The sequence below is a fragment of the Colobus angolensis genome, unplaced genomic scaffold (genome assembly GCF_000951035.1).
Source record: "Colobus angolensis palliatus isolate OR3802 unplaced genomic scaffold, Cang.pa_1.0 Scaffold515, whole genome shotgun sequence".
Taxonomy (NCBI): Eukaryota; Metazoa; Chordata; class Mammalia; order Primates; family Cercopithecidae; genus Colobus; species Colobus angolensis.
The window spans coordinates 1,061,410-1,086,396 of record NW_012118655.1 but is presented as its reverse complement, the minus strand read 5'-3'; the positions used below and the strand labels follow the sequence as shown (position 1 = coordinate 1,086,396).

General features: G+C 38.9%; 1 protein-coding gene across 4 annotated transcripts in view; it reads left to right on the top strand.

The window, feature by feature from the left end:
• LCLAT1 (lysocardiolipin acyltransferase 1) overlaps positions 1-24,987 on the top strand; it is a 210,815-nt gene that overhangs the window by 73,000 nt on the left and 112,828 nt on the right. For 3 of the 4 annotated variants that reach the window (XM_011960562.1, XM_011960563.1, XM_011960564.1), the window contains 2 exons: positions 11,646-11,814; positions 19,217-19,415. In XM_011960562.1, the coding sequence (XP_011815952.1) occupies positions 11,650-11,814; positions 19,217-19,415 (364 nt within the window). In that variant the 5' untranslated portion in view covers positions 11,646-11,649. The remainder of the gene's footprint in view (positions 1-11,645; positions 11,815-19,216; positions 19,416-24,987) is intronic. The other variant, XM_011960565.1, reaches the window with a different exon arrangement.

Below are 24,987 nucleotides of genomic sequence, written 5' to 3'. Positions count from 1 at the left end.
CTATTCTGTCCTATCCTTCGTTAGAGTCGGAGGAAAATACTGGGCACCTGTCAGCCATTTAAAAATGATTAGCGTGGCTGCCAGACTTAAGACTCAGGTGTGAGGCTTTCGGAGAAAAGGCTAACAGCCCCCAACCCTTCTGGATTGGGAGCGTTGGTCTGCCTGGAACCAGCTTCCGCTTTTACGGTTTTCCTGGGGAAGCCGAGGGCCAACTAGAGGCAGAAAGCTGTCATCCCGAACTCCTGGCATTGGCCAGTCGAGATTATGGTGCAGCAAGAAGTCTTTACTCCACAGTCGCTGATGCATGCACCCCTATCTCTCCTTCTGACCCATACCTCCTGGGTCCCGACCACCACTTTCTTGAAAGTGTAGCCCCAAAATTCTCCTTACTTCTGAATCTACTTCCTCCGATCCCTGCCTCCTAGGTACTAATGGTTCAGGCTTTCATTTTCTCTCCCAAGTATTAGAGCAAGTTGTATTTCCAAAGGGATCTGAGGAAGCTCTCCACTGTGTCCTTAGGCATCTAGGCTATGAACCCAGAGAGTCTTGTCCCTGGTGTCCCTCCCAATTTAGGTATACAGCTGTTGACATGGGCAGTTATGTGGGACCCGTTCCCCACCACCCTTGCCAGGGCCCCAAATTTGTGAATGGCTGGGAAGATTGCTCTCCCATTATTTTAAGATGCTCTCCTCTCCCAATTTCTACCCAGCTTACCGGCCTTTTCCCCCTCCCCACCCTGCAATACAATCTCCAAGCCTCGACTCCTTGGCCAGGGCCTTAGAATGAGAACCCAGTACTTTAACAACTGGAACTGGGTCTATGACAACATAACAGATCAGGATGAAAGCGAATTGAGTAAATTAAAGGGAAGAGCATATTCCTGTAGTAGCAAATGGGGGCAACAAGCGAATATCATTCTGCTGTGTTCCCAAAATCCATCTATCAAAAGAGAAGGGAGAAAGAGAGGGGGAAAAGAGAGAGGCAGAGAGACAAAGGGAGTCAGAGAGAGAGAGAGAGAAAGTCAAAAAGAAAGAAAGAGAAGTAGTAAAGAAAAAACAGTGTACCCTATTCCTTTAAAAGCCAGGGTAAATTTTAAACCTATAATTGATAATTGAAGGTCTTCTCCTTGACCCTATAAACACTCTAATACCCACCTTGTTGTCAGTGTTAACAAGGGCATAGCCAAAAGCAATGAGGCCACTGACAACCCATAGCCTTCCTATCAAAAATCCTTAATCCAGTAACCCACAGATGGCTCAAATGCATTCAATCTGTAGCGGCAACTGCTTTGCTAGCAGAAGAAAGTAGAAGAATAACTTTTAGAGGAAACCTCATTGTGAGCATACCTCACCAGTTCAGAAATATCCTAAGTAAAAAAGGTAGCTTACTAACTCAAAAATATTAAAGTATGGGGCTACTCTGTTAGAAGAAGATGATTTAACATTAACCACTGAAAATTCCCTAACCCAGCAGATTTCCTAACAGGGGATTTAAATCTTAATTGCCATACAAAGTTCCAACCAGACCTAGGAGGAACTCCCTTCAGGACAGGAAGATAGATGGTTCCTCCTGGGTGATTGAGGGAAAAAAACAGAATAGGTATTCAGTAATTGATAGGGAAACTCTTGTAGAAGCAGAGTTAGAAAAATTGTCTAATAATTGGTCTGCTCAAATGTGCGAGCTGTTTGCACCAAGCCAAGCCTTAAAGTACTTACAGAACCAGGAAGGAACGATCTATACCAATTCTAAGTTAATTTAGACTAAACAAAGTCTTATTAATAGCAAAGGATAATTGAAATTCCAGACTTACAAGGTTTTCAACAAAAGTAAAGTTGCTAAAAGTTAACAGTGTAACGTATTATCCTAACTTCTAATCTTGTGGCCTTAGACGGTCTAGTCCCCAGGCATGAAGGAAGTTTGCTTTGGATAAAAATGGTTATCATAAAAAAAAAAAAAATCTATCTCAATCCTGACTCAAAAGGTTATCTACACCCTCTAGGAACTATTGTTTATGGGAATGCACCTTGATGGGGCAACTGGTTTGTTATGAAACACTCAGGAACCCATCCTAGCTCTGGAACTCAACCCTGAGCACAAAGGCAATGTTGGGCACGCTGGTAAAGGACCACTGGAATCCAGCAGCCCAGACCCCTTTCTTTGTCGGTCAAGAAAGGCGGGAAAACAGGTGCAGGACTGCTGCATGAGTAGCGTAACTAATCTGATAAGCAGAGGTCCATGGTAGTTACGCACCCTGGAAAGGAATAAGCATTAGGACCATAGAGGGCGCCGTAGGACTAATGCTCATCGGAAAATGACTAGGGGTGCTGGCATCCCTATGTTCTTTTTCCAGATGGGAAACGTTTCCCCCAACGCAAAAACGCCCCTAAGATGTATTCTGGAGAACTGGGACCAATTTGACCCTCAGACGCTAAGAGAGAAATGACTTACATTCTTCTGCAGTACCGCCTGGCCACGATATCCTCTTCAAGTGGGAGAAACCTGGCCTCCTGAGGGAAGTATAAATTATAACACCATCTTACAGCTAGACCTCTTTTGTAGAACAGAGGGCAAATGGAGTGAAGTGCCATATGTGCAAACTTTCTTTTCATTAAGAGACAACTCACAATTATGTAAAAAGTGTAATTTATGCCATACAGGAAGCCCTCAGAGTTTACTTCCCTACTCCGGTGTCCCCCTGGCTCCTTTCCCAACTAATAAGGATCTCCCTTCAACCCAAACTATCTCCAAAGCAGATAGACAAAGGGGTAAACAATGAACCAGAGATTATGCCCCCTCCAAGCAGTAGGAGGAGGAGAATTCGGCCCAGCCAGCGTGCTGGTACCTTTTTCCCTCTCAGACTTAAAGCAAATTAAAATAGACCTAGGTAAATTCTCAGATAACCCTGATGGCTATATTGAGATTTTATAAGGATTAGGACAATCCTTTGATCCGACATGGAAAGATATAATGTTACTGCTAGATCAGACACTAACCCCAAATGAGAGAAGTGCCGCCATAACTGCAGCCCAAGACTTTGGCGATCTCTGGTATCTCAGTCAGGTCGATGATAGGATGACAACAGAGGAAAGAGAATAATTCCCCACAGGCCAGCAGGCAGTTCCCAGTGTAGACCCTCACTGGGACACAGAATCAGAACATGGAGGTTGGTGCCGCAGACATTTGCTAACTTGCGTGCTAGAAGGACTAAGGAATACTAGGAAGAAGCCTATAAATTATTCAGTGATGTCCACTATAACACAGGGAAAGGAAGAAAATCCTACTGCCTTTCTGGAGAGACTAAGGGAGGCACTGAGGAAGCATACCTCTCCGTCACCTGACTCTATTGAAGGCCAACTAATCTTAAAGGATAAGTTTATCACTCAGTCAGCTGCAGACATTAGAATAAAACTTCGTAAGTCCACCTTAGACTCAGAGCAAAACTTGGAAACCCTGTTGAACCTGGCAACCTCGGTTTTTTATAATAGTGATGAGGAAGAGCAGGCGGAACAGGACAAATGGGATAAAAAAAGGCCACTGCTTTAGTCATGGCCCTCAGGCAAGTGGACTTTGGAGGCTTTGGAAAAGGGAAAGGCTGGGCAAATCGCATGCCTAACAGGGCTTGCTTCCAGTGCGATCTACAGGGACACTTTAAAAAAGATTGTCTGACTAGAAATAAGCCGCCCCCTCGTCCATGCCACTTATGTCAAGGGAATCACTGGAAGGCCCACTGCCCCAGCAGATGAAGGTCCTCTGAGTCAGAAGCCATTAACCAGATGATCCAGCAGCAGGACTGAGGGTGCCTGGGGCAAGTGCCAGCCCATGTCGTCACCCTTACAGAGCCCCAGGTATGCTTGACCATTGAGGGCCAGGAAGTTAACTGTCTCCTGGACACTGATGCAGCCTTCTCATTCTTACTCTCCTGTCCCAGACAGCTGTCCTCCAGACCTGTTACTATTTGAGGGGTCCTAGGACAGGCAGTCATTAGATACTTGTCCCAGCCACTAAGTTGGGACTGGGTAACTTTACTCTTTTCACACGCCTTTCTAATTATGCCTGAAAGCCCCACTCCTTTGTTAGGGAGATACATCCTAGCAAAAGTAGGAGCCATTATACACCTGAACATAGGAGAAGGAACACCTGTTTGTTGTCCCCTGCTTGAGGAAGGAATTAATCCTGAAGTCTGGGCAACAGAAGGACAATATGGACGAGTGAAGAATGCCTGTCCCATTCAAGTTAAACTAAAGGATTCTGCCTCCTTTGCCTGGTACCCTCTTAGACCTGAGGCCCAACAAGGATTCCAGAAGATTGTTAAGGACCTAAAAGCCCAAGGTCATGCAATAGCCCCTGCAATACTCCAATTTTAGGAGTATAGAAACCCAACGGACAGTGGAGGTTAGTGCAAGATCTCAGGATTATCAATGAGGCTGTTGTCCCTCTATACCAGCTGTACCTAACCCTTATACTCTGCTTTCCGAAATACCAGAGGAAGCAGAGTGGTTTACAGTCCTGGACCTTAAGGATGCCTTTTTCTGCATCCCTGTACATTCTGACTCTCAATTCTTGTTTGCCTTTGAAGATCCTTGAAACCCAATGTCTCAACTCACCTGGACTGTTTTACCCCAAGGGTTCAGGGATAGCTCCCATCGATTTGGACAGGCATTAGCCCAAGACTTGAGCCAGTTCTCATACTTGGACACTCTTGTCCTTTGGTTGTGGATGATTTACTTTTAGCTACCCGTTCGGAAACCTTGTGCCATCAAGCCACCCAAACGCTCTTAAAGTTCCTCGCCACCTGTGGCTACAGGGTGTCCAAACCAAAGGCTCAGCTCTGCTCACAGCAGGTTAAATACGTAGGGCTAAAGTTATCTGAAGGCACCTGGGCCCTCAGTGAGGAACACATCCAGCCTATACTGGCTTATGCTCATCCCCAAACCCTACTAACTGTTGGATGTGCCTCCCCCTGCACTTCAGGCCATACATTTCAATCCCTGTATCTTTAACCTCCTTGTTAAGTTTGTCTCTTCTGGAATCGATGCTGTAAAACTACAAATAGTTCTTTAAATGGAGCGCCAGATGCAGTCCATGACTAAGATCTACCTCGGATCCCTGGACTGGCCTGCTAGCCCATGCTCTGATGTTGGTGAAATCAAAGGCACCCCTCCTGAGGAAATCTCAACTGCATGCGCCCTTCTATGCCCCAGTTCAGCAGGAAGCAGTTAGAGTGGTTGTCAGCCAACCTCCCCAACACACTTGGGTTTTCCTTTTGAGATGGGGGAACTGAGAGACAGGACTAGCTGGATTTCCTAGGCTGACTAAGAATCCCTAAGCCTAGCTGGGGAAAGTGACTGCATCCACCTTTAAACACGAGGCTTGTAACTCAGCTCACACCTGACCAATCAGGTAGTAAAGAGAGCTCACTAAAATAACCATTAGGCTAAAAGCAGGAGGTAAAGAAATAGTCATCTATCGCCTGAGAGCACAGGGGGAGGGACAATGATCAGGATGTAAACCTAGGCATTCGAACTGGCAGTGGCAATCCTCTTTGGGTCCCCTCCCATTGTATGGGAGCTTTGTTTTCACTCTATTAAATCTTGTAACTGCACACTCTTCTGGTCCATGTTTGTCAGGGCTCAAGCTGAACTTTCGCTCGCTGTCCACCACTGCTGAACGCTGCTGTTGCAGACCCGCCATTGACTTTCACCCCTCTGGATCCCGCACGGTGTCCGCTGTGCTTCTGATCCAGCAAGGCGCCCATTGCCACTCCTGATCAGGCTAGAGGCTCGCCATTGTTTCTGCGTGGTTAAGTGTGTGTGTTTGTCCTAACTGAACTGAACACTAGTTGCTGGGTTCCATGGTTCTCCTCCATGACCCACGGCTTCTAAAGGAGCTATAACACTCACCGCATGGCCCAAGGTTCCATTCCTTGGAATCCATGAGGCCAAGAACCCCCCAGGTCAGAGAGCAGAAGGCTTGCTGCCATCTTGTGAGCGGCCCACCACCATCTTTGGAGCTCTAAGAACAAAGACCTGCCAGTAACAGTAAGATAGGAAACACATAAGGCTTTCTCACTAAGTTTCTATAAATTCTAAAATTCAGAATAATTTTTGTATGAGGTATTAAAAATTTGGTTTATAACTGTAAATCTTTATTTTATAGCCTATTTAAAAACAGGTATATATTTAACTACAGATGTAATATATTCTTGAAAAGGAAGCATAGTGTAACATTTTAGCCTGAGTGTGGACTCTGACACCAAGTTACCTGGCTTCAAGTTCCAGTTTTGTTATTTACTAGCTGTGTAGCCTTAAGTAAGTTACTTAACCCCTTGCTGCCTCAATAGCTTTATATGTAAAATTAAGGTAATGAAAATACCTACATTATGAGATTGCTGTGACTGGTGAACAGGTCGGCATGTAAAATATATGAAACAATGCCTGGAATATTTTAAAAGCTAGATACATTTTAGGTGTTACTGTAATTGAAATAATCCAGAAAATTAGAATTCCCCATATTATAAGAAAACAGTAAATATTGTCAGATTTTATATCACATAGCATAATTTTTAAAAAATTTATTTAAAAATCTACAAACAGTAAAGTTCCCTTTTTAAAAAATATACTTTCTATGGATTTTCACAAATGTGTATAGTCTTGTGACTGTCACAGGTGTGTGAACTGGAACAAATCCATCTTAAATAGTAGCTGGGTAAAATGAGGCTGAAACCTACTGGGCTGCATTTTCAGATGGTTAAGGCATTCTAAGTCACAGGATGAGATAGGAGGTCACCACAAAATACAGGTCATAAAGACCTTGCTGATAAAACAGGTTGCAGTTAAGGAGCTGGCCAAAACCCACCAAAACCAAGACGGCGACAAGAGCGACCTTTTTTTTTTTGAGACGGAGTCTCGCTCTATCGCCCAGGCTGGAGTGCAGTGGCCGGATCTCAGCTCACTGCAAGCTCCGCCTCCCGGGTTTACGCCATTCTCCTGCCTCAGCCTCCCGAGTAGCTGGGACTACATTAGCTGGGACTACAGGCGCCCGCCACCTCGCCTGGCTAGTTTTTTGTATTTTTTAGTAGAGACGGGGTTTCACCGTGTTAGCCAGGATGGTCTTGATCTCCTGACCTCGTGATCTGCCCATCTCAGCCTCCCAAAGTGTGGGATTACAAGCTTGAGCCACCACGCCCGGCCAAGAGCGACCTTTGATGGTCCTCACTGCTACATTCCCACCAGCACCATGACAGTTTACAAATGCCAGGGCAACGTCAAGAAGTTACCCTATAATGTCTAAAAAGGGGAGGCATGAATAATCCATACCTTGTTTAGCATATCATCAAGGAATAACCATAAAAATGGGCAACCAGCAGCCCTCAGGGCTGCATTGTCTGTGGAGTAGCCGTTCTTTTATTCCTTTACTTTTGTAATAAACTTGGTTTCAGTTTGCATCATGGACTCGCCCTGAATTCTTTCTTGTGTGAGATGCAAGAACCCTTTCTTGGGGTCTGGATCAGGACAGCTTTCCTGTAATATACCCTAACCAGGAAATAGAACAGTTTCCAGTTTCCTCAACCCCCTAAACTACTTCTTTTTTTATTTTTTTGAGAGGGAGTCTCACTCTGTTGCCAGGCTAGAGTGCAGTGGCGCCATCTCAGCTCACTGCAACCTCTGACTACAGGTTCAAGCGATTCTCCTACCTCACCCTCCCAAATAGCTAGGATTACAGGCACACACCACCATGCCTAGCTAATTTTTGTATTTTTCGTAGAGACGGGATTTCATCATGTTGACCGGGATGGTCTCCATCTCCTGACCTTGTGATCTGCTCCCCTCAGCCTCCCAAAGTGCTGGGATTACAGGCATGAGCCACCTCGTGCCCGACCAACCCCTAAACATATATTGTGTTGTTTCTTTGTAGTCAAACCATCTCCCTACTTCTAATCTTTGCCAACCACTGATCTGTTTCCCTATCCTTTGGTTTTGCCTTATCTGGAATGTCATATAAATGAAATAATCCGGTAAAAGATTTTAAAACCATGTCTTTTGTTCAGCATAATGCATTTGAGATTAACTCAACATGTTGCATGGATCAATAGTTTGTCTTTATTCTGAGTAGTATGTCATTGTGTGGATGTACTACGGTTTTGTTTATCCATTCTCCCTGACTGACAATTGGGTGGTTTCCAGTTTTTGGTAATTATGAATAATGCTGCTGTAAATAATTATATATAGGTTTTTGTGTGAACATACATTTTCATTTGTCTTAGATATTCAGTAGAATTTCTGGGTTTTATTGTAGTGTATATTTAGCATTTTAAGAAACTGCCCAACTTTTCCAAAGTGGCCATCCCATTTTGCATTCCCACCAGCAGTGTTTGCAAGTTCTGGTTGCTGCATATCCTTGTCAGCTCCTGGTATTGTCAGTAGTTTTATTGTTTTTTAAAATTTTTTTTTTAGCTATTCCAAGTAAGTATATAGCTAGTATAATTTGGAACCAAGTTTGTCCATCAAACTTTTGAGACTTGGAAGAAGATACAGAATAGGGCTAGATTAAATGCAGAGCCACATAGGAGCTCATAAGGAAGAGATGGAGGGACCATTAGATTTGTGAGAGCTTTGCAATTTCTGTCATATTCACTGTTATAATCTCCAGATGACTAACATAGTGTCTGGCACACAGTAATTGGGATATCTTTGTATGTTTATTGAATCATTGAAAATCAACAAATGATTGAAAGGGAAGGAATAGAAGTAGGATGGAAATAATTTTAGATTAGATTTGGTCTGAGTAATCCCAGTATATTCATGTGACACACACCTTTCTACCCGTTTAAGTCTATGTTTAGAGACATATTTCAGGGCTAATTTCTGGCTCCTTAATAGGAGAAAGAGAGCATGATATAGCAGAAGCAGCAGTAAGCAGAAAAGATTTGATGCTACTAATTTGTTGTGTGGATTTAGGAAAGTCTTCTTAACTCTCCTAAGCCTCAGCTTCATCACTGCATAATGAAAATATTTTATTATATGATAGCTAAGTTACTTTATATTTTTTTTCTGTTAATCACATCAAATCAGAAATTGGTGAGGAAGAAGCATGCCAGAGCCTTGATGGGGGAAACATTATATATGGATACACCGTGAAGTGTAGCTCTGCAGGGAGTTGAGGGGTGAGTGTCTAAACATAGAGCTAGCTAATCACTAATTGGCAGAAAAAATAAAAACAACAGTAGATAAAGGTAGTTACAGGGGTTTCAAATAGAGCAGCAGCATTGCAGGACTGGGGGTGGGATGGGTGTATAAAAGGAAGTAGGCATTGAGAATACCAAATTTAGATGTTTATAGGGTTTTTTTTTTCTTTTTTCTGGGGAGAAGCTAGCTATAGTGTCATTAATGCAAAGAGGAGGACCTGAGCCTGAGGATAGGTGGTAACAGACCACTCCAGGCCCCATGTGTGACCTCTGGGAATTGTTCAGCCTGCTGCTTTCCAGTAGTCTTTTTCTCTACCATTGTTACTCCATTACCCCACCTCTTAAAAGTTTAGATCTAGAGTTTAGCAAAAAGCCAGCTCTTAGTTGATATTTATTCAGTTTGTACTTTGAAGGATTTTGTACACTGTACTGTCAAGTATCAGTAGAAATTTAAAAATAGTAGTCGGTCAGGCACAGTGGCTCACACCTGTAATCCCAGCATTTTGGGAGGCTGAGGCGACCAGAGGTCAAGAGATCCAGACCACCCTGGCCAACAGGGTGAAACCCTGTCCCTACTAAAATTACAAAAATTAGATGAGCATGGTGGTGTGCGCCTGTAATCCCGGCTGCTCCAGAGGCTGAGGCAGGAAAACCGCTTGAACCCGGGAGGCAGAGCTTGCAGTGAGCCGAGATCACGCCACTGTACTGCAGCTTGGCGACAGAGTGAAACGCCGCCTTAAAACAAACAAACAAACAAACAAACAAAAACTTAGTAGTCAGTCTTGATTGTGTGTTTTAAGGGATTTGACCTGTTTTGTTGTTTGTCTGATATTTTTAAAAAGCACCATGACATTGGAAAATGTATTCTGTTTCCAAAATATTCAGAGGTCTTGATCTCTGAGATATCTTTTTGCTACATAGATTTTAAGGCCATTTTTTTTTCATCATTTCAATGTTTCTAACAATTTTATTCTGAGGCAAAACACAGTTTTTCTCTAACATAGTTTAAGTTGTAAAATCAAATGTTTATTCATATTAGACTATGTTTCCAACAAGCATTTATTCTAAAACATCAGTATGATGTTCTGGTTGTGAGGACCCCCTACAGTAATCCTTTGGAAATAGCCAGTGAAGAGTCTAAGTTCTACTTAACCCTTCAACTCATAAAAAGCCAACTAAAGACCAAGTACCCAAGATGTTATTTTCAGATTCTGATATAAAGAATTAATATTTCTGGATTTTAAAAAATTTCAATGTACTCTGCTAACTTGCCATTGTTTTTAGGTGTATAGTAGTCCCCTCCTTACCCACAGTTTTGCTTTCCGCAGTTTGAGTTACCCAAAGTCAACTGTGGTTTGAATGTTTTATGGAAAATTCCAGAAATAAACAACTGATGGGTTTTAAATTTGTGTACCATTCTGAGTAGCAGGATGAAATCTGATGCCATGCTGCCTCTCTGTCGCATTCAGGATGTGAATTATCCCTTTGTCCAGTGCGTTGATGCAATATATGCTATCCTGCCTGCCTGTTAGTCCCTTAATAGCTGTTTCTGTGATCAGATTGACTGTCGAGGTATAGCAGTGCTTGTGTTCAGGGAGCCTTTATTTTACTTAATAATACTTTATTAATAATAGTTATTATTAATCTCTCACCACGCCTAATTGGTAAGTTAAACTTCATCATGGTATGTATGTAATGTATATGAAGGGTTTAGTACAGTCTGTGATTCAGGCATCCACTGGGGGTCTTGGAATGGATCCACAGTGGGGACTGTTATACTCAACTTGGGAAACTTGTCTGTAGTTTTTAGTCAATTGCTTCTAGTTCTGGATAGGAAAACACTCTGGAATATTTTATGAGTTTGTGTTAGATAACACCTTAGAAAGGAAAATACATGGTTTTATGATTTTAAAAAAAGGCTTCTTAAACTAGATAACTCTTTGGAGGTCGGATATTTGCTCTGTTGAGAGTATCACTTTCTTTTTTTTGAAACAGTCTCACTGTGTCATCCCAGCTGGAGTGCAGTGGTGCGATCTCGGCTCACTGTAACATCTACCTCAGCCTCCCATGTAGGTGGGATTACAGGCACAGTACCACACCTGGCTAATTTTTGTATTTTTAGTGGAGATGTATTTTAGTGTTTCACCATTTTGGCCAGGCTGGTCTTGAACTCCTGGCCTCAAGTGATCCGCCCCCCCCCCACCCCCAGCCTTCTAAAGTGCTGGGATTACAGGCGTGAGTCACCACACCTGACCAGAGAATATCAATTTCTAATGTACTGGCAACTTGTTAGACCAGTAGAGCATGTAGGAGGGTCACCTCTTATATTGTTTATTAGAGCCTTTCTGTAGCCCTAAAATTAGTGATCATTTTATGCTCCATCATCCTGAAATTGAATTCAAGCCGTTAAATGTATAATAACAAAATATATCCTTTTTTTTTTTTTTTTTTTATCTTTCAGAATCATGGCGTCATGGAAAGGGATTTACTTTATACTGACTCTGTTTTGGGGAAGCTTTTTTGGAAGCATTTTCATGCTGGGTCCCTTTTTACCTTTGATGTTTGTAAACCCGTCTTGGTATCGCTGGATCAACAACCGCCTTGTGGCAACATGGCTCACCCTACCTGCGGTAAGTTACACACCAGAGGAGACTATCTGCTTGTACTGGAGTGCCCCCTACCCCTGATAGATACCTAAATCCATGGATGTTCAAGTCTCTGCAATATTTGCACATATCCTATGCACATCCTTTTGTATGCTTTATATATTCTTTAGATTGCTTATAATACCAAATACAACATAAATGTTATGTAAGTAGTTGTTATTGTTAGGGAATTATATTGCTTAGGGAATAATGACAAGAAAAAAAAGTCTGTGCATCCTCAGTACAGGCTCAACCATCCTTTTTTCCCATGAATATATTTGACCCATGATTGATTGAATTCACAAATGCAGAACCCAAGGATGTAGAGGGCTAAATGTGTTTTGCTGTGTTCCATTGGACTTCTTAGATCTATAGGTTGGTTGGTTTTTGTTTTTGTTTTAAACTGGGAAATTTTAGACCATTATTTTTTTCACATTTTTTTCTGCCTTATTCTCTCTCTCCTCATTTTGGGAACTACAGTTATATGTATGTTAGATTGATTATCTTGTCACATATGTCACAAAGGCTCTCTTCCTTTTCTTCCCCTGTATTTTTTCCCCTGTATTTTTCATATTGAATGATTTCTATTTATCTGTTTTCAAGCTCAATGACCATTTCTTCTATCATGTTTAATCTGGTGTTTGTTCATCTAGTGAATTTTTATTTAAAATACTATAAGTTCTGGAATTTATTTTGGGTTCTTTATTGGTTCTGTTACTTTCCTGAGATTTCTCATCTATTTATTAATTATAGCCATATTTTCCTTTAAGTCAGCTGGATGATGTCTAGTACCTTTTACTCTGTTAGGGTTGGTCTTTTAGGCAAAATTTCTTCTTGCTTTTTTTAATGTAAGTATGCTTTGTTTTGTGATTGGATTGCAAGAGTAGTTGGCAGGATCTCTTAATGTTCATCCAGCAACTTGTTATTGTCTACCGTGTACCTAGCATTTTGCTAGGATGCAGTGATGAACAGGACAGATATGATCTCTGTCCTTGTGAAGATAATAGTCCTCTACCTAAAATGTCTTATCCTAATTGTCAGTTTACAGAGTTGACTGATTTCTTTTCTGGCTTTCATTTGACTAAAACTCTTTTTCTTTTAGAGGACAGAAGTTGACTTCCCAGACCATTAATTTTTTTAGAGTTACATTTTTAAATTAGCTTTAATGATATGAAGCCCAGTGTTTCATTGCAACCCTAAACATACCGTTTACCATAAAATACTCATTTTATGTTGTTGCTTAACCACTATCACTCTCTATTTACAAGGTATTTCTCTATATACATATATTAAGTAAAATAAGAATACTGTTCAGTTTACATAACATTAATCATCACAAGTAGATAATTCTAAAATGTCATCTACAAACTGTATGCTAAGTAATGTTACTGTCATCGTAAAATCAGAGACATTTCCTACTGTCTGATTTTACAAAACAGACATTTGACTGTTTTCGTGTCATTTGTATAACTATTTTTAGTGTTGGTTTCATCATCTGTAAAATAAATTGGAGTAAATGATCTTTGAGATCTATTCTAGATTCAGAATTGTATATCTGATTGTAAAGCAAACATTCAGAGGTAAATGATTTTTTGTAATTGTCATGTATTGTTACTATACTTCATTTTCTAAATGTCATCAGTTTTCTATAGTATATAATCTTTTAATTATGAACCACACATTTTTGTTGAATCTTTCTGCCAAAACCTTGAGAGTTCTGAGAATTGGTAAAAATTAATATAATTGTAATGCTTTTACAGTGTCCAGTCACTAATTTTTGGAGAGCGAGCATAAGCAGGGTGCTTATTTTCACAGACATTGCAGACAGGTATTTGGTTTCACTATTGGCCTTCCCACTTTCTAGTCATTTGAACTTGGCTAAGCTCCTTAGCCTCTCTGTAAGCTTTTGTTTCTTCATCTCTATAAAAAGGGATCTTAATACTACCTACCTATATCAGAAAGTCATTGTAATGATTAAACGAGATAATAAATATATAGCCTTTTTAGTATAATGCTTGCCATTTGGTAGATACACAGTATATTTGGTATTATATTAATTTTAGTTTTAGTTTTAGTTTTGCTTTTATATTTTAGGCTAAACTGGTGTTTTAAAGAAAATTCAAAATATAGTAGCTCAAATACGGTAGAACTGTATTGACTTACAAGTCCAGGCTGGCAAGGTACCTATGGTCTCTGATGTCATCAAAGGGTCCTGATGTCATCAAGGGTTCAGATGTCTTCTATCCTATTAATCCACCTAGCTTGGCCTCCAGCCTGGTATAATGTCCTCTTGTATTTGGTCAAGACTGGGTCACTGCCACTTCTTTGCCCCACTCTGGAGGAAGTCCAGAGCAAATGCTTTCTTTCTATATCAGTGACTCACGTGTCTAGTACATAGCAAGTTGCACATATCACTTTTGCTTACTCTACTTGTAAGAGCAGCTAAAAACTGTAGTAGAGTCTGGGAAATGTCTTTTTTTTTTCTGGGCAGCCATGTATACAGTTAAAACTCTTACTCTGGAAGAAATGCTGGTATTCATAGGACAAGTTACTAAACAAATTCTGCAATAGCTATTTCTACTGTTATTAATATTAGTAGCGTTACTATTACTGCAGAATTACATTATACACCCACAGTATTTGTACAGTTTCAATTACATACACTAAGATAGGTAAGGGAAGAGTGGGCAGAGAAGAGAATGAATTTTTTTTGCTTCATATGAGATGAAATGGGAAGTATGAGTGGTTCTCTACTGAGTATGATTCTTATGTTTAAAGATAGATATTTTTAAACAATATACAAACCAATCACTTTGTCTGATGGTCAGGTAGGGTAATAGCAATATAGTACAATTTTGGGAGAAGATTGGCTGAGCTGGACTTACTGATAGTGTGATCTTTTGAGATGCACCATCCTAGGAGATTTTCAAAGATAATTTCACCTATTCCTAACTTTTGTCTTATTAGCTGTTTGGACAGTTTAACACATAGGTAAGATTTAACTACGACAGTGCTAGTAAAAAATTAGTATACATTTGGAAAACTGCTGTCACTCAGCTGTTTAGTTTACTAGTTACAGCATGTCAGGCAGAGAACTTTTTTTAGTTAAGAAATGTATAGACGTTGAATTCCTTATAGCTAGGTTACAGAAAAATTGATATCCTAGTTTTGAGATAGTGAATGTCTCTGAAACAGAGAAGAACTATCAAGGGTGTCTTTAATCGCCTTTTATCTCATACTTGTACAGGGAGCTAAAGGAGTTTTTAAGCAATAATAAAATATATTATTTTTAAATTCAGAGTTAATTTAATCTGAAATTTATTCTTATCCCTTATTGATGTACTTTATTTTAAGCAATCCCAAACAGTTAAAAATAATTTTCCACTAAAAATAAATTAGGATAAATGCACTTAAACTAATTATTGCTTCACAAAAATAGTCACAAAATGATCTTCTCTTTCGTTAAGTTTCTCTTGTGGATTAAAATGATTTCGTTGGCAAGATTTTTCTTGTCTTACTATTTTTAAGGAGCACATTTTCTGTGCTAAAAGAGGCATAGCAGTGAAGTGTTTTAGAATCTTAGAATTAGATGAGACTTAGAGGTCACTTTGTCTAACCTAACTCTGTGGGCAAGAATCGCTTCAAGAACAATCTGCAGGGTGACCATTCAGTCTTTGTTTGAATGTTTCTGTAATTTGGAGTGCATGTCTTTGTTCCTTTCATTTTTGGACAGTTCTGTTCAACATAATATTGTAAGGGTCAAACTCAGCATGTGCTCAGAGCAGTTTTTGCTTCTCAAAATTTTAACTCTAACCAAACAGTCTGATTACTACCTGGGATTATGAAAATTACTTGGAGTTGTATCCTTTCACCATAAATCATGCCTTAGGAATTTAGAGGTCATTTTCTAACTGTCTACCTAGGGCACAAGTTTCTTCCACAGCCTTCTGATCTTTTGATACCATTCCAGTCCTAGCATAAAACAGATGTTCAATAAACACAGATTGCTGAATGTAATTTTTGTTTGTACTGTTGCTCTTAACAAAGTGAGTGCTCAGTGTCTTGAAGAATGAGTTGGGATTGCAAAACCTTAAGTAGCTAGAGATTTGGGGAACCAGACCTAAGCTGAGCCTGAAAAGCAAAAGCAGATGTGGAGATGAGTTGTTATTACCTCAGACTAAATAAAGATCCATCAGAATGATAAATGAGAGTGAGAGCAGCAGGCATGATGGCAAAACTTTCTCTGTCATCTTGAGAGGAACCACTCTCATCTTTGTGTTTTTATACACGATGGAACACTTGGACATAGTAAGTAGTGGTATATAAAAGATCCTTGGAAAATGCTTCCATATTTCTATTAAATAATACACAGAGAAATCTTTGACCAATTAGGTAAAAATTATCAGAATTGTTACTCTTCAATATAAGAAACAATGCATTATAAAATTTTGTAAGATTTATTATTGTTGACACTATTATCTCTCTCCTATACTAGAAATAAAATAAACATGAGAAATATGAGAATAGTGTCTTTTTTCCCAGTCTTTTAGTCTGGATTATTTGAATTCTGGAGTTCTTTATAGATATTACAACTTTATTTCTGTGTAGAATATTTGCTTTTCTGCCTTTGCAGGAGCTGTAAATAAGGTTGACTGGATATGTCTCATCTGGTATTACAACTGATTAATGTGGACTTGAGATCTTGGCTGGCCAAAAGGTTATTTATAACTTTCAGGCATATTCTGATAGAATGCTGGATGTCAAAGGAGAGAATGTCATGTTATATGAGATGTTCCTGGACACCTGGTCTTGGTGGTGGTTTTTTTTTTTTTTTTTTTTGAGACAACATTCTCTTGCCCAGCTGGAATGCAGTGGTGCGGTCAGATCTCACTGTAACCTGAAATTCCTGGACTTGAGCAATCCTTCTGCCTCAGCCTCCTGAGTAGCTAAGGCTCTGGGCATGTGCCACAATGCCTAGCTTTTAAAAATTTTTTGTAGAGCTGGAGTCCTGCTGTGTTGCCTAGGCTAGTTTTGAACTCTTGACCTCAAGCAATCTTCCTGCCTTAGCCTCCCAAAATGCTGGGATTACATGTGTGAGCCACCACACCCATCCCAGTCTTGGATTTTTAAATTTTGTTATTTTTCATAATGAAAAGCAAAGGATTGTTTGGAGTCCATAGGTATTATATGTTAGAGATTGCATATATAGGGTTAGATATGAGGTTTGGGATTTATAGGCTTAAGATTTTTAACTCTTGGCCAGGCGCAGTGGCTCACGCCTGTAATGCCAGCACTTTGGGAGGCCGAGGTGGGTGAGTCACGAGGTCAGGAGTTCAAGACCAGCCTGGCTAACATGGTGAAATCCCATCACTATTAAAAATACAAAATATTAGCTGGGCGTGCTGGGCGGGCGCCTGTAATCTCAGCTACTCGGGAGGCTGAGACAGGAGAATTGCTTGAACCCAGGAGGCGGAGGTTGCAGTGAGCCAAGATCACGCCACTACACTCCAGCCTGGGCGACAGAGCGAGACTCCATTTCAAAAGAAAAAAAAAAAAAATGATACTTTTTGCTGTGGGTCCAAGCCTGGAGGACTCTGCCATGATCCTTTTTACCAGGACGTCTTACATGTAGGTATTTCACTTTCAGGGGACTTTTTAGAGTAGGGGTTATAATTAGTTGAGCAGTTATAGACCCTTTTGAAAATCTGATGAAAACTGCAAGCATTTTACTTAACAAAGTATATGTACCCATTGACATATCTTTATATACAGCTTAAGAGGAATACATTTTTATTGACCTCTTGGAGGCCATCCTTCTAGGACATAATAGGTACTGGATTAAATACCCATGCTGAAAGTGAACCTCAACTGTGGGAAAGTAACTTAATGAGGACCTATGGGATATCTGTAGCTACTTAGTCCAAATGATTTTGTATCAAGATGTTAGCACCTTGACTCTGTAGCAATTTGGACATACAACTTTTCTAACTTCTTTTTACTTTCTAGTATATTTCTTTAGCTAGTATTATTTTGAACCTGTGTTTTATTGATCCTGTTATGTTTTTCAAAGTCTTAGTGTTTCCTATTTCATTTTTTAAAAAATGCTTTTTTTTTTGTGAAGTGTAGCAAACATACCAAAAAGTTATTAAAACACAAATGTACAATTTAATGAACAATTTTGAGTGTAACTATCAACTAGGTCAAGAAATACAGCATTGTCAGCTCTCCAGCAAGCTACCTAGACTTCCAATCAAAACACCCTCCTTTTGGTAGAAATAGTTATTCATCTGACTTTTAAGATAGTTATTTTCTTCTTGTTCTTTATAATTTTAGCATCTATATAATCATCTTTAAAATATCTTAATCTTTTAGAAAGTCTTGTATATTGACATTTATTGTATATATTTTTGTTTGTTTTGCTGTCTCTCAAAATTATGCTTCTGTGTATCTGTCATGTTGCTGTAGGTACTTGTAGTTCATCTACTTTCATTGTTGTATCATTTTTCCATTATATGAGTACACCACAGTTTGTCTATTGGCTGTACCTTGTTTAAGATTATCATGATATTCGCCAAGAGAACTTTTGATTCTGTACTGTATATTTGCCTTTAGATAAATTTCTCTCTTTATTAATAAGTCAAATATTAACTAGTAAATTTGTTACATGTAAATAATTTGAGAATTCAAATAAGAGTTTGAAATCAATAATCAGGTTTTATTATAATCTGTTATTTTACTTTCAAGAACTCGTAAGTCTGTAATATATTGTTTTTCTAAATATTTCATATGTATTGTATACCTGGCCCATCAGAAAAGTGAATTAAGCAAATTCAGCAAATATTTGAACATTACTGTGTTCCAGGTTCTAAGGCTTGTAGTATTTTAGTAGATGTATAGTTAATTTATTCTTTATATAGTGTCAAAATAAGTAAGATCTATGTTTTTGTTTTTAAAACATCATAGTACAGGAAGCTATAGTGAACAGTTTACTTTCTGGGATTTTTTTTCCCCTGTACTCAGTGCTAATTCTTTGACCATTCTTTCTAGAAAAAAGGTAATAATGTTACATATCTATATCCTTAAAATATTACACAGTAGAATCTTGATATACACCTTTTATACTTTCTTTTTACTTAATAAGGTATCTTGATTTCAAGGACAATTAGCATTTTTTAAATTAGGAAATCACAGAAACTTACAATAGAAATAGTGCTTGATATTCTCATTCTTCTAGATAACGTCACCACCCAATTTTTTATTATAGAAGCAAGGATCATGGGAAATACTAACTTTTGTATATTAGAAATCTTAAGGTTTATTTATAGGGCATGATAAAACTTACCTATGGAAAATCATATTTTTCTCTATATCTGCATTATTTTCTTAGGCATTATTGGAGACCATGTTTGGTGTAAAAGTGATTATAACTGGCGATGCATTTGTTCCTGGAGAAAGAAGTGTCATTATAATGAACCATCGGACAAGAATGGACTGGATGTTCCTGTGGAATTGTCTGATGAGATATAGCTACCTCAGATTGGAGAAAATTTGCCTCAAAGCCAGTCTCAAAAGTGTTCCTGGATTTGGTAGGTTATTCATACATTATTTTAAGTGGCTTATTCATTTTGCTGTAAAACTGACGTAAGCATTAAAGCAATTCCATTTTTTTCCTCATTGGGCTAGAAACAATCTCAGGTTCTTTTGTCTTTAGTGGATCTGTTATGGCAGATAACTTTATTTTAATCTCTTTTTAAAAAATCTTACGCTGAAAGAGAAAATAAACTGTTCTAAGGAAATGGATATATAGTATCTGAGGACCACCACATTGAAGGATATGAATTAATAGTTTAGTAGCTTTTTATTGCAGGTAGTACTTGTAATTTCGGCCAGAAACTGGTCTATGCTGATAAATTACTTGACATTGACTGATTGATTGATATGCATGTAGTAAATATTAATTGAATACCTAGGTTCCAAGCATTCATTATACTAGGTGCTAGTACTTTCTGAACTTCCCAATCTATAACTTTAAAATTTTTTAAAAGTCTTTTTATTTTGCTTGTATAATATAATATTAAAGTTCCTGGAAATGTTTATTTTAAATGGCTAGGAATACAACATGTTCATTGTGTGTTGGAGAAGTAGGGATATTTCAGCATTGCATGTTAAAAATAAATGGCCTCCTTTCTCAGCTTGCTACTTAATGTGAAATAAGGGAGGGGAAAGATTATAAATATATTCAAATCAGTTATTCCCATGGGTATATGAAGTACCCACTGTATCCTCCTGACAGCCTCATTAATTACATTTATACTTCTGTGGTTTACCTAGGTAACACTTCTTACTTATTTAAATTATGTACCTTCTTAAACCATGCCTCTATTAGTGTACTGACATGGTTTATGATTTGTGAGGGCAAAGGGAAGGCCCTCACAGGATAGACTAGTAAGGTGTTTGTAGTTGATTTACTGTTTTTTTGTTTATTTTTTCGTTTGAGACGGAGTCTCGCTCTGTCACCCAGTCTGGAGTGCAGTGGCGCTATCTTGGTTCACTGCAAGCTCCGCCTCCCAGGTTCATGCCATTCTCCTGCCTCAGCCTCCTGAGTAGCTGGGACTACAGGTACCCGCCACGATGCCTGACTAATTTTTTTGTGTTTTTAGTAGAGACGGGGTTTCACTGTGTTAATCAGGATGGTCTCGATCTCCTGACCTTGTGATCTGCCCGCCTCAGCCTCCCAGAGTGCTGGGATTACAGGCGTGAGCCACCGCACCTGGTCAACTGTTTGTGTTTTAATTGCCTTTGTACTTACAGCTTTATCTTTCTCTTTGCCACTTTTCCATTCTAGTGATCTCAGGGTAGTCAGATTTCTTACATGGCAGCTGGCTTTCCCTAGAGAACAGTCTCACTTGAGAACCAGCAAGAAGCTACAAGGTATTTTATGACCTAGCCTTAGAATTCAAACAACATCACTCCTACTGTATGTTATGTTGGTGGAAGCAGTTACTATCCTCAAAGATTCTAGAGGACAGAGCATAGACCCCACAGATTGAAGATGTGTCAAAGATCTCAATATTTAAAAACTGCCACATCCCTAAGAGGACTGATAAATAAAAGAGAAGGCACATATTACCAGTAGCAAGATTGATTCTACATGAGATATACTAACAGGATATTAAGAATAACATTATGCCAATGACTTTAAAAGTGTATATGAGATTTTAAAAATACAGAAAAATGCAACTGACAAAATCTGACATCAACAGAAAATGAAAAAGCCACAGTTATGTGTCTAATAGAGATTGAATCCATAATTAAACGTCTTCTTACAGAGGTTTTTGAAGGACAATGGCAGCTGTGTATTTTTCTCCTCCCTAATTTAAAAAAATTTATGAAATCAAGTAGGAGAGGAAAGAAAACCATGTATCACCTATCTCTTTTAGTATGAGAAGACAAATAATGCCATAAGCTTTCAATTGATTTATGAAGAGAAGTAAATTCCAGAACATTTCCTCTGCCCTCCCATCTTTACGAATTTAAGAGTGCTAAGAGTGGGGAGAAGAAGAAGAAGATTAAGAGTAGAATGGCATGCACCTGGGGCTTGCCAGCAATTCTGTCCCTTCTAGTGGTAGAGCATTGTGTGCATGCGTGTGTTCACCCCGCAGGGTCAAAAAAAATTTGCCTTCCCAGCATTCTTGCTTCCAGTAAAGCCACACCACAGCATCCACAAACAGCTGCAGCCTAGGCCAGTGAGGCACTCAGTAGACACCACTGATGTTGATGAAAGCTGAAGAAATCATATGGAGTCTATATTACTGTTCTTGCACGGAATCAAAGTCAAAGCACCCTGCCCAACTGAGACTATACAACATATCTACAGGAAAAAGTTTTTCCATATACAAGCTATATCATAAAATTGGAAAAAGTGGCTGTTCTATTGTATGCACAGATACCAGTGTAGGGACACAGGAAACGTGAAAAAGCAAGGAAACTTGATACCTTCCAAGGAACACAAAAATGCTCCAGTTAATATACCGCAAAGTAAAGGAAACCTATCAAATGCTTGAAAAGGAATTCAAAATAAAGATCTTAAGGAAACTCAGCAAAATACAAGAGAACACAGATAAAGGATTCAACACGATCAGGAACCAATTCATGATCTGAATGAGAAATTCAGGAAAATGGTAGATATCATAAAAAGAATCAGAAATCTCAAAACTGAAAAATTCAGTAAATGAAATAAAAATAAAATCAAGAGCTTCAACAATAAACTAGATGAAGAAGAAGAAAGAATTTCTGAACCTGAAAACATGTGTTTTCAAGGAACCCAGTCAGATCAAAATAAAGAATGAAGAAAGCGTACAGAACATGTGGAACACCATTAAGTGATCAATTTTTGCATTATGGGAGTTGGAGAAGAAGAGGTGAAAAAAGGCATTGAAACCTACCTAATGAAATAATAGCTGAAAACTTTCCAAGTCTTGGGAGTGATATGGACATCCAGATACAGGAAGCCCAATGATCTTCAAATAGGTTGAACCTGAAAAGGGCTTCTCCAAGGCACTTTATGGTCAAACTCTCAAAAGTCAAGAGAGAATTATATAAACAGCTAGAGACAGGTGTCAAATCACATAAAAGGGAATCCCCATCAGACTAATGGCAGATTTCTTAGCAGAAACTTTACAGACCAGGAGAGAATGGGATGATATATTCAACGTGCTTAAAGAAAGAACTGCCAGCCAAGGATACTATAACTGGCAATGCTATTCTTTAGAAATAAAGGAGAAATAGCCTTTCCCAGACAAGTAAAAATGAGGGAAGTCATCATCACTAGACTGACTGTAAAAGAAATGATTAATTACTTCTGCATCTGGAGTAAAAAAGTGATATCTAAGCATTATGAAAACATGCATATAAAACACACTGATAGAACAGATATGTAGATGAAAAAGAGAAGGGACTCAAACATTAACACTACAGAAAAATCACCAAATTGCATAGATAAACAATGAGACAGGAAGAAAGGTACAAAGGATATACAAAATAACTGGAAATCAATTTAAAAGTAGTGGGGATAAGTCTTCACCTATTAATAACCTTAAATGTAAAGCATTTAAATTCCCCAATTAAAAAATGTAGACTGGCTGAATGAATTTTTAAAAAAAGACAAAGCAGGACCCAACTATATGCTGCCTACAAGAAACTGACTTCACCCGTAAAGATACACATAGACTGAAGGAATTGAGAATGAAATTTTATGCACATGGAAACCAAACATGAGCAGGAGTAGGTATAGAGTATCAGATGAAATAGACTTCAAGTTAAAAAAAGAAAAAAAACCCACAACATAAAAAGCGACAAAGAAGGCAATTATTAATATATAGTGATAAAGGGATCAATTCAGCAAGAGGATATAACAATACACACACACACACACACACACACACACACACACACACACACACACACACCCCAAACACTGGAGCTCCCAGATATACAAAGCAAATATATCTATATTTAGACCCCAATATAATAATAGTTGGGGATTTCAACACCTCACACTCAGCAACAGATAGATGATCCAGACAGAAAATCAACCAAGACATATACTGGATTTAAACTGCGCTATAGACCAAGTGGACCTAACAGGTATTTAAATAATATTTCATTTAACAGCCACAGAATGTACATTATTTTCATCAGTTCATGAAACATTCTCCAGGACAGATCATGTGTTAGGCCACAAAACAAGTCTCAGCAAATTTAAAAAGATCGAAATTATATTAAGTATCCTGTCAGACCACAGTGAAATAAAGTTAGACATTAATAACGAGGATATTTGGAAACTGTACCAATACTTGGAAATTAAACATGCTTCTGAATGACAATGGGTCAGTGAAGAAATTAAGAAGGAAATAAAAAAAATTTGAAGCAAATGAAAATAGAAACATAACATACCAAAACCTATAGGATACAACAAAAGCAGTAGTAAGAGTGCAGCTTATAGCAGTAAATGCCTACATCAGAAAAGTAAAAAGATTTCACGTAAATCACCTGATGCACCTCTATGAACTAGGAAAGCAAGAACAAACCGAACTGAAAATTAGTGAAAGGAAAGATACAAGAAAGATTAGAGCAGAACTAAACAAAATAGAGACTAAAACATATGAAGGGTCAATGAAACGGAATGTTGATTTTTTTGGAAAGATAAATAAAACTGATAAACCATTAGACTAAGTAACAAAGAGAGAAGATGAAAAAAAAAAAATTAGGCCAGGTGCAGTAGCTCATGTGTTTAGTACTTTGGGAGGCCAAGGTGGGTAGATCACCTGAGGTCAGGAGTTGGAGACCAGCCTGGCCAACATGATGAAACCCTATCTCTACTAAAATATAAAAATTAGGTGGGCATTATGGCAGGCACCTGTAATCCCAGCTCCTTGGGAGGCTGAGGTAGGAGGATCACTTGAACCCAGGAGGTGGAGGTTGCAGTGAGCTGAGATTGCGCCACTGCACTGCAGTGTGGGTGGCAGAGCCAGACTCCATCTCAAAAATAAATAAATAAATAAATAAATTAGAAATGTAATAAAAAATTTGAAATGTAATATGAGATATTACAACTGATCCCACAGAAATAAAAAAGATCATTAGAGAATATTATGAGTTACTATATGCCAGCCAATTGGAAAACATAGTAGAAATTGGTAAATTCCTGAACATATAAACTATCAAGAGAAATAGGGAAACAGAAAACCCAAACAGACCAATAACAAGTAAGGAGATTAAATCAATTATTAAAAACATCTCCCAGCAAAGTAAAGCTCAGGATCAGATGGCTTTACTACTGAATTCTACCAACCTCCCCCGAACTTTTTTTTTTTTTTGAGATGGAGTTTGGCTCTGTTGCCCAGGCTGGAGTGCAATGGTGCGATCTTGGCTCACTCAAACCTCCACCTACCTGGTTCAAGCGATTCTTCTGCCTCAGCATCCTGAGTAGCTGGGACTACAGACGCGCTCCACCACACCCAGCTAATTTTTGTATTTTTAGTAGAGATGGGGTTTCACCCTTTTGGCCAGGATCTCTTGACGACGTCGTGATCTACCCGCCTCGGCCTCCCAAAGTGTTGGGATTACAGGTGTGAGCCACTGCGCCCGGCCTTTTTT